General features: G+C 52.7%; 1 protein-coding gene across 2 annotated transcripts; it reads left to right on the top strand.

The window, feature by feature from the left end:
* Positions 1-659: 659 nt before the first annotated feature.
* Positions 660-14354, top strand: AP2S1 (adaptor related protein complex 2 subunit sigma 1). Of its 2 annotated transcripts, XM_050928679.1 has the most exons (6): positions 690-753; positions 4989-5176; positions 10573-10722; positions 11622-11735; positions 12381-12440; positions 13778-14354. In XM_050928679.1, exons 3-6 carry the CDS (start codon positions 10630-10632, stop codon positions 13877-13879), a joined length of 369 nt encoding a protein of 122 aa, XP_050784636.1. In that variant the 5' UTR covers positions 690-753; positions 4989-5176; positions 10573-10629; the 3' UTR covers positions 13880-14354. The 2 variants fall into 2 exon arrangements, with proteins under 2 accessions (XP_050784635.1, XP_050784636.1); XM_050928678.1 differs by lacking the exon at positions 4989-5176 and having other exon boundaries at positions 660-753.
* Positions 14355-14585: the final 231 nt, after the last annotated feature.

The raw sequence follows: 14585 nt of genomic DNA, 5'->3' as shown, positions 1-14585 counted from the left end.
TAAGCTCTGTTTAGCTTCCGTTCCTGGTTTTGCACCTCCACGTAACCTTGCATGGTCACAGACCCCGCCGCTGGCTGGGGTGGGGTGGGGGTCACACGCCCACTGCTGAAAGTCCGCGCCCGGCTCCAGGGCCAGAGCGGGAAAGGAGCTGGGCCCCCAGCTGCCTTCCCATGACGTTGCCCCGGGACTGGGTCAGGCTCAGGCAGTGAGCCGCCCTCACCTCTGGCCCTGGAGCCCAGGGACAGGGGGCAAATCAGGCCATGAGCCGCCCCCACCACTGCCCAAGAGGGGGGAAGTGGCCTGGAAACTGCCCCCCTTGTGCCCGGGGGGGGTTCAGCTCGCCTCCACCGGGGCTGCTAGGCTCGGGCCTACGAGGCCTCTCCCAGCAGCGGGCTAACGTAGGCAGCTCTCCCGGCCCCGGGGGGAGGTTCCCGGCTGGCGCCGCCAGGCGACTGCCCGGTTCCAGCAGCCCGCGGCCCACCCAGGGCACCGCGGAGCCCGGGCGCCCCCTGGCGGAGCCGGCGGGGAACGACACCGCCCCACCCTGGACCCGAGGAACTACAACCCCCAGCATGCACCGCCGCGACCGCACGGCCTGCCGGGGCGGGCCTCTCCGCAGGGGCGTCCGGGACTACGGCTCCCAGCAGGCCGCGCGACGGGAGGGCACCGGATATCCGGTGGGAAGGGAAGGGGTGAAGAAACGGAGGGGGAAGAAGAAGGTCTGGGGGGGCTGGCAAAGACGAGACCATCATGGTAGGAGGGGAACACCACGGCGGGGTTCTATGGGGGCATGTGGGTCTGGCTTCCCTGTCCCTGGGGGAGGGGATGTGGGTCTGGCTTCCCTGTCCCCGGGGGAGGGGCACCCTTTGGAGACCCTATGGGAGGATGTGGGTCTGGCTTCCCTGTCCCTGAGGGAGGGGATGTGGGTCTGGCTTCCCTATACCTGGGGGAGGGGCATCCTTGGGAGACCCTATGGGAGGATGTGGGTCTGGCTTCCCTATCCCTGAGGGAGGGGATGTGGGTCTGGCTTCCCTATCCCTGGGGGAGGGGCACCCTTTGGAGACCCTATGGGAGGATGTGGGTCTGGCTTCCCTATCCCAGGGGGAGGGGATGTGGGTCTGGCTTCCCTGTCCCTGGGGGAGGGGATGTGGGTCTGGCTTCCCTATACCTGGGGGAGGGGCACCCTTGGGAGACCCTATGAGAGGATGTGGGTCTGGCTTCCCTGTCCCTGGGGGAGGGGATGTGGGTCTGGCTTCCCTGTCCCTGGGGGAGGGGCATCCTTGGGAGACCCTATGGGAGGATGTGGGTCTGGCTTCCCTATCCCTGGGGGAGGGGATGTGGGTCTGGCTTCCCTGTCCCTGGGGGAGGGGCATCCTTGGGAGACCCTATTAGAGGATGTGGGTCTGGCTTCCCTATCCCTGAGGGAGGGGATGTGGGTCTGGCTTCCCTGTCCCTGGGGGAGGGGCACCCTTGGGAGACCCTATGAGAGGATGTGGGTCTGGCTTCCCTGTCCCTGAGGGAGGGGATGTGGGTCTGGCTTCCCTATCCCTGGCAGAGGGGATGTGGGTCTGGCTTCCCTGTCCCTGGGGGAGGGGCATCCTTGGGAGACCCTATGGGAGGATGTGGGTCTGGCTTCCCTATCCCTGGGGGAGGGGATGTGGGTCTGGCTTCCCTATCCCTGGGGGAGGGGATGTGGGTCTGGCTTCCCTGTCCCTGGGGGAGGGGCACCCTTGGGAGACCCTATGGGAGGATGTGGGTCTGGCTTCCCTATCCCTGGCAGAGGGGATGTGGGTCTGGCTTCCCTGTCCCTGGGGGAGGGGCATCCTTGGGAGACCCTATGAGAGGATGTGGGTCTGGCTTCCCTATCCCTGAGGGAGGGGATGTGGGTCTGGCTTCCCTGTCCCTGGGGGAGGGGCACCCTTGGGAGACCCTATGGGAGGATGTGGGTCTGGCTTCCCTATCCCTGGGGGAGGGGATGTGGGTCTGGCTTCCCTATCCCTGGGGGAGGGGCACCTTGGGTGATATGTGGATTTCATTCCTGGGGAAAATCAGGGCCCTTTTAGGGGAGGGATTTGGGTCAGGATCTCCAGCCCCATGGTCTAGATTATGCTTTTTCCTGCCAGGAGTGCAGGGGACAGGACTAGATGACCTTTTGGGGAAGGGGAGAGGCACCACTGGTGGTTTCTCTGTAGGAGGAAGATGTGGGGCCAGGCTCCCTATCCTGGGAGGGGAAAGAGGATGCACCATTGGGGTATAAGCTCCCCCACCCCTGCGGAAGTAGAGAGCAGTCCCAGTGCCCGAGGAGGGAGGCTTTTGTGGGATAAGATATTTGATAGGCAAAAGGACTGGAGATAGGTAACAGAAGAAGACTGGGGCTGTTTCTGCAGTGCTGTAATTCTGACAGTGCTCTTACTGCTGCAGGGGCTACGTATGAGAGTTGCTCAGCTGCTGCTGACAAGCAGCCGTCTGTGGTGTGGGATGCAGTAAGCTGTTTATTCAGGGGTCCCCTCGCCTAGCACCAGCTGATCACAGAAATTGTCTTCTGCTTTAAGGGGTGAGGGCAGGAGGCTCTGAGTTCTAGTCTCTGTTGTCTTTATGAATTTCTGAGGTGCCACATGGTGTGGCATTGTGACAAGTGGGGAGATTTTACATGATCACAGATTTGGGCTGATATTATCATCCAACCAAGGGGTTCCTGGGCCCCTTGAGTGGCCCCATCTGACCTAGTCTGGTTTAATCCCGGTGGCACAGGGGATTCATAATGATATCCAGACACTTCTTTGCCTGATCCAGTTGTTCCACGCTGGGCTGAGGGAGACAAAGCTGTTACCATCTTGATGGGATGGTCACAAAAAAGCCACCAGCACATATGGGCTTGGTCCTGGAGATTGAGGACTGAATTCTGTGTGTGTAATTGAATTGCAAAAGTTAGAGATAGAAAAGACCTATTTGATTCTCCAGTCCATATCCCTGCAAATGCAGGAGTGTCCCCTTCAGTCTATCTCCTGAGGCCTTGACTAATAGAGTTTGAAACACCCTTAGCCAGTGATACTCAATAGGCCATCTGCAGGCCAAATGTGGCCCACAGAGGCTTCCTGGTTGGCCCTCTAGCCTACCTTAAAAAAGATTTCTTATTAAATTCACAAACAGTGGTATGCTGCCTATCAGTTGCCTATGACTTCCTTAGTAACTTACTGGATCTTAAGTTCTCTCGTTAACATTGGCTATGATTGCGCTTGGACACCACCCATTTTTTCATTAGTGATGGAAATGGAGCCAAAAATGAATGTGAGTGGGAGTGAACGTCGCAAAGTTGACAGTGAAACCCAAGTGGACAGGAGATCTTCTTTTTATGATGCCAGCTCATTTAAACGCAAAACCTTTGTGTTTAATGTGCTAAACCACTGCACCTCTCTGTAAGGTCGTCAGCGTGAGGCACCGCTTTGAATCAAAGCACAGTAACTTCCATAAGGCCTGTCCTCATGGCAATGTTGCAAGGTGTGACAACATTGAAAACTGACATCTTTATATCACACTTCAAATGTCGTTTTCATAACATCAGCGACTGTATAGGAAAAAGCAATAGCTGCTTCATTTCGGATATGTTGGTTCTAGCTTAAAAGAAAAAGCCTTTCCTGGATGCCAAGCTTGTCAAGGAGTGCCATTGGAAATGCTGGAGGAGCTTTTTGTTGGAGATAAAAACAAAGATGACATTGTCAAACGTGTGAAGCAAGTTACCCTATCTGATTCCACCACAGTTTGAAGATTGGAGCTAATTTATGGGGATTATTTGTCAGCGCTTGCTTTCTGGTTTCAAAAACGCCAAATATGTGTCTCTTGCAGTGGACGAATCCGGTCATTTAAGTGACACTGCCCATTTATTGCTGCTTGTTAGATTTTTATGATGGTGAAATTGTCAGGAAGAATTTTTGTGCTTAATTCCATTAGAAACCTACACTTCAGAAGAGAGCATTTTTTAAAAAGTAAAAGGCTTTTTAAAGGGAAAAAAAAGTTTAGGTCTGCAGGAAGTAATCTTGCTTGTTACATGACAGCGAAAGAGGAGAGCTTTGCTTCACCTTTGGCAGTGATACACCCTTCATTAAAGACACCTCAGTGCATTATTCACCAGACTGTCCTCTGCGGTAAATTGGGGAAAAAAGAGAGTATTGTGACGAGATAAATGAACTACATATGGTCAACTTCTTGCTTACAACATCGTCTTTTTAAAGCTGTTTTACAAGACATTTCAGCCAAATACAGTGACATTCACTGGTTAAGTTGGTGCTGGTCCTGCTTTGAGCAGGAGGTTGGACTAGATGACCTCCTGAGGTCTCTTCCCACCCTAATATTCTATGATTCTAGTGGGCACGTGTTAGAGAGGTTTTGTGCACTTCAAAAAGAAATAATAGAATTTCTTTCAAACCACAGGACCAACAAGGCTTGTGAGTTCTGGAATTTATGAATGATGCCCCTCTATGTCACAGGTAGCTTTTCTATGTGATAATACTGGTCACTTGAATTCCCTCAATTTGCAGATCCCAGGCCATGCAAGCAGTGTCAGGGATTTGTTTGCAAAAGTGTGCACCTTTCAAAGGAATCTTGAAATCTTTCAGACAAACTTAACAGGAAAGTTGTTGCACTTTCCCACATTGCATGTTGTTGCTACAGATGAAAACGATGCACAAATTCCTAAACCATCTGATTGAAAATTTTAAAATGCAATTTGAGAATTTTAAAATTCTGAAGGATTTGTTTTTATTTTTGTGATCCATTTATTGTCTCTGCTGATGGACCTTGCCCTTCTGAAGCAAAGAACATTCTTGATTCAATTGATGAAGATGCCTTTCAATTAAAAAAATTTAAATCTCTGGAGCTCAGATGTCTTGAAGGCAAAATTCAGAGAAGTGAGACTTTGTGATTTCTAGTTTCAATATGCTGACCAGTTTCAGTAGCCAGAATCTAGCCGTCTATCTTTTAACAATGTTTAGATCAACGGACCCCTGCAAATCTGGATTTTCTAGCATGAACTTCATAGAAAACCAGCACCACAGTTTTTTGACATGAGCATCTTCACCAGTGCATGCACCTTGCCCTGACCTCCCACAAACCACTCTTCACAAAGCTTGCTGGAGATCCTCGATGTCACCTCTCCCATTAGAGATTGGCTCAAACACAGGTAATAATGTTGACAAACTTTGTTAAAAGACAGAAACGCTAATACTTATGTTGCAGTCAAAGTCTTTATTGGCAGCTGAAGTTTTGTTTGCTTGGGTTTTTTTTGTCAGCCTTCTGTGCAAATGGCCCGTCTCTTGTTATACAATTCTCAAATCAGCCTGTGGGTCAATCTAATTGTGTATCACTGCCCTAAGCCATGTGGCTTCCACCACTTCCCCCAGGGAGGCGATTTCACAGCCTAGCAGATCTTATGGTCGGAAAATGAATCCTGCTGAGAGCTGCCTGTTGCTCATGGCAACCTCAGAGCTGTTGAAATGTGTGTGTGTTGCTGGCATGCGATGTGGGTTTGACTCCCTGCTCTGCCTGCTTCAGAGCAGAAGTTTTCATCCCGGGTTGTTCCAAATCAGACCTGGTAGGGAGTTGAACCGACATCCCAGAGCAGGGCCTGAAGCACCCAGCTATAGCCAGTTTTCTGACCCAAAAACCTTCATGACAAAAGTTTATTGGAAGCAGATAGGTCTTTGTGAAATGTTTTGGCTTTGAGATCTCGTTTTGGTGAATTTGTTCTGGCTAGCTCTGACCCTGACACGGAGTCTGCGTGTTCCATTTCCATTAACCTCCTGGCTAATGCGCCAGTTAGTCCCCTGCCCAGCTGCTGCCCATCCTGTACATCCTCATGGGGGTCACTAAAGTGAATCAGACTCCAGGGACCTCGGCCTGGCATTTCTCCCCCACCATAAACTCTCTCAGGACTGGGAACAGTTCAGCCCTCTCAGCTGCAGTGGGATCTGAGACACCGTGTCCTGGAACAGTGGCAGGAAAAACTCCCCATTCTGATCCGTTTTCTTGGCTGCCTGGCCCTTTGCTCTGACACAGACAGGTCCTAACACACCCAGCACAAGCTCAAAACCAAATCTCTTGGCTACATAACAAGCCCACTCCAATGTTTGCTTGGGGAGGGAGGGAGAATCTAATTGACAGTGTTACTGTCTGTTGTCAGCTAGAGATTCTCTGTCTGCCCACCCCTCTGAGTTGTTGTGTTGAGCACAATCAAGGATGTTCTGAGCCTAGTAAGTGGATGAGGAAAACTGGAGGTGGGCTGGAGCCTAGTAAGTGGATGAGGAAAACTGGTGGGAGTGAACTGTACAAATAATGTTCAGTCTGAGCCCTAAGGCTCCTGAAAGAGGTGTTTTTCTCCCTTATTGCCCTTTGTAAGAGATGTTTGATACAGATAGGGGCCTGTAATGATGCAGGACTCACCCCCTGCGGTGCCCCCTGCTGGTCTTTTCTGGGAATTATCTCTGCCAGCCTTGGCGCACCCTCTGCAGGCTGGTATCCCATTTCCGCTTCACCGCCATTTCCCTCCCTGGACTCCGGTGCCCCATTATCTGGGGTGCTGCCCCCTGGCAGTACACTCATCAGTCTCAGGGTCTCCCGTCTCTGGGGAACCCCCACCCACTATCCCACCTTGCCTCAGTCATAGGCTACTGCCAGTCACCAGCTAGCCACCGCGCCCTGGAGCAGACTGCAGTGCCATCCACTCATCACAGGCAAGGTTGGGTCTGGACCTGTTGCCTCTCTCTGCAACAAGGCCCTGCAGCCTGGCGAGTTGCCAGCCTAGAGCTCCCCAGTCCCGCTGGCCTTTCCCCAGCCCTGCTCCTCTCGGGTACTCTACTCAGGTCCCTGCACCCAGGCCCATCTCCCTCTACAGCTAGAGAGAGAGTGTGTGTTTCGGCTGTGGTCTGGTTGAGGTGTGGCTCCGAGCTGTGTCTGCTTCCCCAGTCAGCCTGGGAGCTGCTTGCCCCAGCCCTTTGCTGGGCTGTTCTAAGCCCCTCGGGGCAGGAGTGGGTGACCATCCCGCTACAGGCCATATGAAGCTCTCACACCTGATATGATGTGTGGCTATAAAGGGAGGTCTCCTCTCAGAGTAGCTGCCCGGTCTCTCTGCTTTTGATGTTGCTAGCAATTGTTTCAGCTTAGACCCTGGTGGTCAGTAATTGCTGGGATACAGAGGATGTACCAGCACGGCTGCTGTTGGGTTGAACTGGGGTATCTGAGGCTGTCCGTTCATAGAATCATAGAATATCAGGGTTGGAAGGGACCTCAGGAGCTCATCTAGTCCAACCCCCTGCTCAAAGCAGGACCAATTCCCAACTAAATCATCCCAGCCAGGGCTTTGTCAAGCCTGACCTTAAAAACCTCTAAAGAAGGAGATTCCACCACTTCCCTAGGTAACCCATTCCAGTGCTTCACCAGCCTCCTAGTGAAAAAGTTTTTCCTAATAGCCAACGTAAACCTCCCCCACTGTAATCCCCCCTCACTCTTCTCTTCTGCAGACTAAACAATCCCAGTTCCCTCAGCCTCTCCTTATAAGTCATGTGCTCCAGCCCCCAATCATTTTTGTTGCCCTCCGCTGGACTCTTTCCAATTTTTCCACATCCTTCTTGTAGTATGGGGCCCAAAAGTGGACACAGTTCTCCAGATGAAGCCTCACCAATGTCAAATAGAGGGGAATGTTCATGTCCCTCGATCTGCTGCCAGATCTTGGTTGAGCATGAGTGCTGCCATATCCCCCAGGGTGGGGGAATTGGAGCCTGGGGAGCGATGAGGTTTGCTTGGCATGGGATCCAAACCCAGGGCTAGTGCCGTTTGCTTGAGGTCAGCATCTCGGTGCAGAGATGAGGAGCAAGTGGCTGTTTGGTGACATTGCAGGGTTCTGCAAGAAAAGCAGAGTAGTAGGTCTAGCTATGGGGGAGAGTTGGAGTTTGGAAAAGCCATTGAGTGCTCCCCACTGAGTGAGATCATCTTTCCTACCCTCAAACACGAAGCTTGGGTGAGTGGAGTGCTGCTGGAACTGGCCACCTCTCTGACCCTCCTGCTTGTTCTTCTCCTTGCTGAGGCCTGAATGTGAGACACAGGTTGAGATGGGATTCCTGGGCTCCATTCTCTCTGCCACTAATTCACTGACACACCTTGTCCCCTCCTCCTGCCATCTGTGGAATGGGGATGGGGCTATTTCCCAGCTAGCAGCATGAGGATTAGCTGCAACGTGTGAAGTGGTTTGAGATCTTTGGATGCTGAGTCCCAGCGAAATTTAAGGAAAAACTAGCTTAAAATGCGGGAGGTGCGGGGTCTGTGCAGTGCTGCCTCTCTCCTGCGTTTTGTCTGCCTGCTGTCAATAGTCTGAAAATGAGCGAGATCCCCCCACCCCATGGGTTCATGCGACCAACTGGCTCTGTGCTGGAGCCATGCCAGCTGCTTGTCTGAGTTTCCTCTGACTAAGCCCTTTCTCCTGGCTCAGCAGAATGCAAGACCTTGCAGGCTGCTTGGAGGACTCATGCCCTTCCTGGCTTAGCAAGGCCCTGCAGTGTAGCGAGGCAGCTCCTTCTGGGGAGGAGCCATCTGCTGTGACCCCTCCGGTAGTGCTGCTTATTCATAGATTTCAAGGCCAGCAGGAGCTGTTGTGATCATCTGGATTGACCCCATGGATAACCCAAGCCAGAGAACTGGCCCAAAACAGTTCCCAGAGCAGATCTTTTAGATAAACATCCCATCCTTGATTTAAGCTTGGTCAGTGCTGGAGAATCCACCACGACCCTTGGTGGGTTTGTTCCCATAGTTAATTACTGTCCCTGTTAAAAATTGACACCTTATTTCCAGTCTGAATTTGTCCTGCTTTCACTTCTAGCCATTGGATCACGTTAGACCTTCCTCTGCTAGATTGAAGAGCCCGTTATTAAATATTTGCACTGTAGATACTGATAGAGTGGGATTAAGTCACCCCTTAACCTTGTCTTTGTTAAGGTAAATAAATTGAGCTCCTTGAATCTATCACGATAAGGCAGGTTTCTAACCCTTTGATCATTCTCGTGGCTCTTCTCTGACCCCTCTCCAATTTTTCCACATCCTCCTTGAGTGGTGGGCACTAGAACTGGACGCAGGATTCCAGCAGCGGTCAGACCAGGGCCAAATACAGAGATAAAATCACCTCTCTGCTCCTGCTCAAGAGTCCCCTGTTGATACATCCCAGGATTGCATTAGCTCTTAGCCACAGGGTCTTTGGGAGCTCGTGTTCAGCTGATCATCCACCACCACCTCTGAGTCACTTGCTTCCCAGGGTACAGTGCCTGGTGCTTAGACCCCAGAGGAGCTTTGCAAGCAGTGATCTCTCTGGCTGGGATGTGAGGCCTCAGTGTTATGGTGCGGTTCCTGGTGATGGGAAGGAACCCTCAGAAAGGGAAGGAGGATTCACACAAGCCCAGCTTATTGCTCTGACATGAGACAGAGGCTGGTGGGCTCCAGTGGAGGAAAGAGGCTGGGACCAGCAGGGGAATGGACAGAGGAGTCGCAAACTGTGCCTGTGGTTTCTCCTGCTCTGGGGCATCCCTGCGTCAACACCGCCTCCCTTATCTGTTCCTCACAAAGCCTGGCAGAATGGGTGAGGTGGGAGGAGGCGCAGGACGTGTTGTCTTTATGTGCACAGCCACAGGAGGCCAGCGGGTGAAAGGGAGGGACATGATCTTTTCAGAGAGAGCAGCTGAGAAAGGGCTTCCAAAGTGGGGCAGGTTCGGGGAGACGCCCACTGAAGACACCATGTTCGAAGGCAGTTCTGCACCTCTTTCCTCTGGGAAATACCTTGGTGAGGGGGAGATCTGCCCTGTCCTGTCCCCCACTGCCTGATTCTTGCCGACTGCTCGCGAAGGCACAGCTGTGTCTGCAGAGGGCACGTGCCATGCTGGCATGGTCAGACAGACCCTCCTTTCAAGGTGTGCTGTGTCCACAGAGAGACAACGGCTCCATCTTCATGGAGCAACACCCCCCAGACTCTGCCCCACAGCTGCTGCTGCTTAGCAGTCCTCTTTATTACATACCTAAAGACTAGCCAAGATGAGGCCTTGTCATGCAAGGCGCTGTACATATGATAGTGGACCGCCCTTGCCCCAAAGAGCAGGCAATCGAAATATACCAGACAGAGCCGGGAGGGGGCGAGTGTGAATAAAGCAATGGCAGCGATGAATGTGTCTGTGCCATGACTTTATTTTTGGGTGGGATTACTTAGGGAGGGAATCGAAGCAATGGAAAGAGGAGGGGGACAGCACAGGGGAGAACAGGGTGAGTGGGACTGAGGGAGGGAGCAAGCAGCCGGTGAGCACAGGGCAGAGGAAGTCTAGCTAGTCACAGAATTTTCTGCGGTTCAGAGTAAAGGTCCCTGCATTGGTGGCTCCAGCTCTGAACAGCCGGGCTCTCTGCCAGCTGACGTGAGGGGGAGGGGAGGCACCACCCTCCTAGGAGCCTGCGGGCTGCCCCATGTTCAAGCAGCAGCCTCCGGGGGTGTGTGGTGCCAGGGTTGGGGAGGGCTCAGTGGGACGCCCGTAACCCTGCCTGCTCTCTGTGCAGATTCGCTTCATCCTCATCCAGAACCGGGCCGGCAAGACGCGCCTGGCCAAGTGGTACATGCAGTTCGATGACGACGAGAAGCAGAAGCTCATTGAGGAGGTGCATGCTGTGGTCACGGTGCGAGACGCGAAGCACACCAACTTCGTGGAGGTAAGGCCCCCCGGCATGCCGAACGGGCGGCCGACTGATGCCCCAGCCTACGCTGCAGGGCCTCCGAGGCTGGGACAGCTGTAATCTTGTCCTCTCTGGTACAACCCTTTAATTTATACCAACCCTGGATTTGGAGATCTCCATGGCTGAGCCCTCTGGCTGCTGGGTCCTGCTGTGGCTGCAGCCTGTGGATGGCCCCCGAGGCACCTCCGAATGCAATATGCTCATTATCCAGTCAAGGGGTGGTGGATCACCATAGCTAAAAACCAGCCATCAGCTGCTCAGCCCCTGGTCTCCTTGAGCAAGGAGCCAGCTTGTCCGTTTGAGGCAAGCCCAGCCAGTTGCATAGGGATTCACAATTCTCCTGGTATCTCTACTCTAGCCACAAGCCATTAATGCCTCATCTCATTGGAGTCACTCCAATCAGCCTGGGGGCAGCAGGCCAACGCTGAGCTGCCATGATCTGATGACATGGATACAGAGGAAGTGTGGCCTACTGGATGGAGCACTGGGCTGGGACTTGGGCGGCGGGGGAGGGGGACTTGGATTCTATTCCTGGCTGTGCCCTGGCCTGCTGCGTTACCTTGAGCAAATTGCTGCCCCTCTCTTTGCCTCAGTTTCCCCATCTGTAAAATGGGGCTAATGATTCTGCCCCTTCTTCATAAAGCACTTTGAGGTCTAAGGGTGAAAAGCACTAGACGTGAGCTAGGAATTATTCTACAGACTTGGGTATTGCTGGCGATACAGGTGACCCCTCGGGCTGTGCTGTCTCTGACTGGCTGCTCTGGGCTCCAGAAGGGGGCTAGCAGAAGGTGAGCGGGAGAGGGGGAGTTGTCTGATTCAGGTGCATCTCAGTGGGTAGCACAGACATCAGCTGGTCCTCTTCTTCTCTCTTCCAGTTCCGGAATTTTAAAATCATCTACCGCCGCTACGCAGGGCTGTACTTCTGCATCTGCGTGGATGTGAACGACAACAACCTGGCCTACCTGGAGGCCATCCACAACTTCGTGGAGGTGAGCCCTGTCTGCAGCCTCTGCTCTTCCCTTAGTATGACTCAATTGAGCTGTCTCGAGGCCTGGTCCTTTGTGTCAGCTCCTCAGAGGGACGGCAGCCCTAAAAGGACCGTGAGCTGCTTTCAGCAGCCCCTCTCTGTGCTGGCAGGACAGTCAGCAGTTCCTGCCCCTCTGATGTCAGCTGTGATGGGACATAAAGATGGCGCCTCGTCCTTCAGGTAGACTGGGGACTGTGCGTGTGTTAAAGGGGGTCAGGGTTGCAGATTCCACTGGCTGCAAGGGATCTCCTTTGGTGACCCTTTTCTGAGGCAGAGGCATATCCTGCCCAGGCAATGGTCTGAACCGTTGCAGCGGCTGGAAGCTGAAACTAGAGGAAAGGTTGACACCATTGGAACAAGTGACCTGGAGACAGAGTAGATTTTCCATCCCTTAGAGTCTTAAATCCAGGCTGGCTGTGTCTTTCTAAACAAACTGGGCTGGCTCAGGCAGGGATCCTGTGTGGGATTCTGTGGGCTGTGCTATGCGGGTGATCAGACCGGACAATCACAATGGTCCCTTGTGGCTTTAGCATCTCTGACCAAAAGGTGGCATGGCTCCCTCCTTCTCACAGTCTCTGAAATCCAGCTCTCCTTTCTCTTGGCCCAGGTTTTGAATGAATATTTCCACAACGTCTGTGAACTGGACCTGGTCTTCAACTTCTACAAGGTGAGCTCAGCCCGGCGGGGAGGGAAGCAAGGGGCCAGTCGTTCTGCGGTTCCATGCAGCTGCTGCATAACATGGTCTTGTGTCAGATGTACCTACAGGCTGGGGGACCATACTGTGGGAAGCAGTGACTCTGAAAAAGATGTGGGGGAAGGGAGTGGATAATCAGCTGAACATGAGCTCCCCCTGCAATGCTGTGGCTAAAAAGGCCAATGCAGTCCTTGGATGCATCAACAGAGGAATCTCAAGTAGGAGTGGAGAGAATCCTGTTTCTATGAGAAATTATTTTACTTCTGTATTTGGCCCTGGTGCGACCACTGCTGGAATCCTGTGTCCGGTTCTGGTGCCCACAATCCATGAAGGACGTTGATAAATTGGAGGGGGTCAGAGAAGAGCCATGAGAATGATTAAAGGATTAGAAAATATGCTTTATCGTGACAGATTTAGCTTAACAAAGCAACTCTTAGACAGGGATCAAGTCACTGCCTGTCAGTACCTCCGCAGGGAACAAATATTGAATAATGGGCTCTTTAGCACAGCAAGCGAAGGTCTAACATGATCCAGTAGCTGGAAGCTGAAGACCGACAAATTCAGATTGGAAATTAGGTGTACATTTTTAACAGAGCGTCAATAACCAGTGGGACATTTGACCGGGATTGTGGTGGATTCTCCATCGCTGACAATTTTAAAATCAAGAGTGGATGTTTTTCTAAGAGATCTGCTCTAGGAGTGATGGGACCTGTGCTACACAGGATGATCCCAAAGGTCCCTTCTGGCTGCGGAATCTATGAATCAGTGCTGCACTGAGCATGCTTGGCCTCCCTCTCTCCTGGGTGGGAGGGGAGGGAGGTTTAAACATTCAAAATATAATGTGTTAAATTGACAGCTCTTGTCCCTGATGACCCTTCCAGCTTCACAGGGCAGATCCCATGCAACCCTGTGGCATTCCGGTAGATAAATCCCCCCCTTGTGGGTTGGGGGATTTTAGAGGGCTGGAATGTAGCAGGGAGAGGTTCAGCATGTTGGTCTCTATTTGATGGCTATGGACTCACTTGCCAGGCCTCAGTTCTGCGAGGGTCCTGCTGTGTCAGGGTCACACTTCTGCTCTGGGGGAGGACACAGGTGCCAGTCTTTTTACCCTCCCATGGCACTTGGGATGCAGCAAGTGGCAGATCTGGTCACAGTGCTGTCCTTGGGAATGTGTTTCGGTGCCACTTGATGGACGAACCCAGGTGCTGAACACCAGGCTGCCGGTATGCTGCAGAGTTCCCCAGAGGGAGCGGCAGTGCTGAGGCTGTTCTCAGTGCACCTGGCTCATGGGTGGTCTGTTCTTGCGGCAGGTTTACACCGTGGTGGACGAGATGTTCCTAGCTGGCGAGATCCGCGAGACGAGCCAAACGAAAGTCCTGAAACAGCTGCTTATGCTGCAGTCCTTGGAATGAGAGAACTGGATCGAATCGGCCCCATCCCCTACCCTGCCCGGGACTCCTCCTTGCACCCAGTCCCTGAATCAATGACTGTCTCAGAGCAAATTTAGCCACTCTCCATTGGGGGGAAGGGACGCCCCCTCAAATGGGTCAGAACAAGTTGAAAATTTCAGTCCCACCTCCCCCATGCTTGAATGCGGCAGCTGAGATCCCGGGTGGGTGGGTCTAATGGAAGAGAACAACTGTATTTGGAAAAAAAAAAAAAAAAAAAACCACAACATTTTTGGGCCCTGACACAACCATCCCTGAATCTCTGTGCTTTCCCTCCATATAACCAGCGTGCTGTCTCCCCCTCACACCTCTGTTCATGTCAGTGTGTGTGCTGAGTCTGCACTAGAAGTGGGACCACAACTGTGTGTTATCCATTGGTGAGTGGCAGCCATACCATATGGCTAGTGATGTATTGAAGTAAACCATCTGTGAAACACTCCTTCCTCTGTGGTGGTCTCTGAAGGGCCCTGCAGAAGCAGGAGAGAGGAAGTGGGGGTGGAGTTCTTGGAGGTAAATTTGACATGAGGCTCTGAGGTGCAAGCAGGAAACTCCTGTTGGGTGTTGCTGTCCGGCACTGGGAGCAGTTCGTGTCCTCAGTGAGCTCGGTGTGTAGTGGCCTCAGGTATTCCCCACTTTTAGAGCCTCTACCGGATCAACAGCACAGTCAGTC

Source organism: Gopherus flavomarginatus, chromosome 18, assembly GCF_025201925.1.
Source record: "Gopherus flavomarginatus isolate rGopFla2 chromosome 18, rGopFla2.mat.asm, whole genome shotgun sequence".
NCBI classification, from domain to species: Eukaryota; Metazoa; Chordata; order Testudines; family Testudinidae; genus Gopherus; species Gopherus flavomarginatus.
The sequence above is the reverse complement of the archived record's forward strand: the minus strand, read 5'-3'. Positions and strand labels throughout refer to the sequence as shown.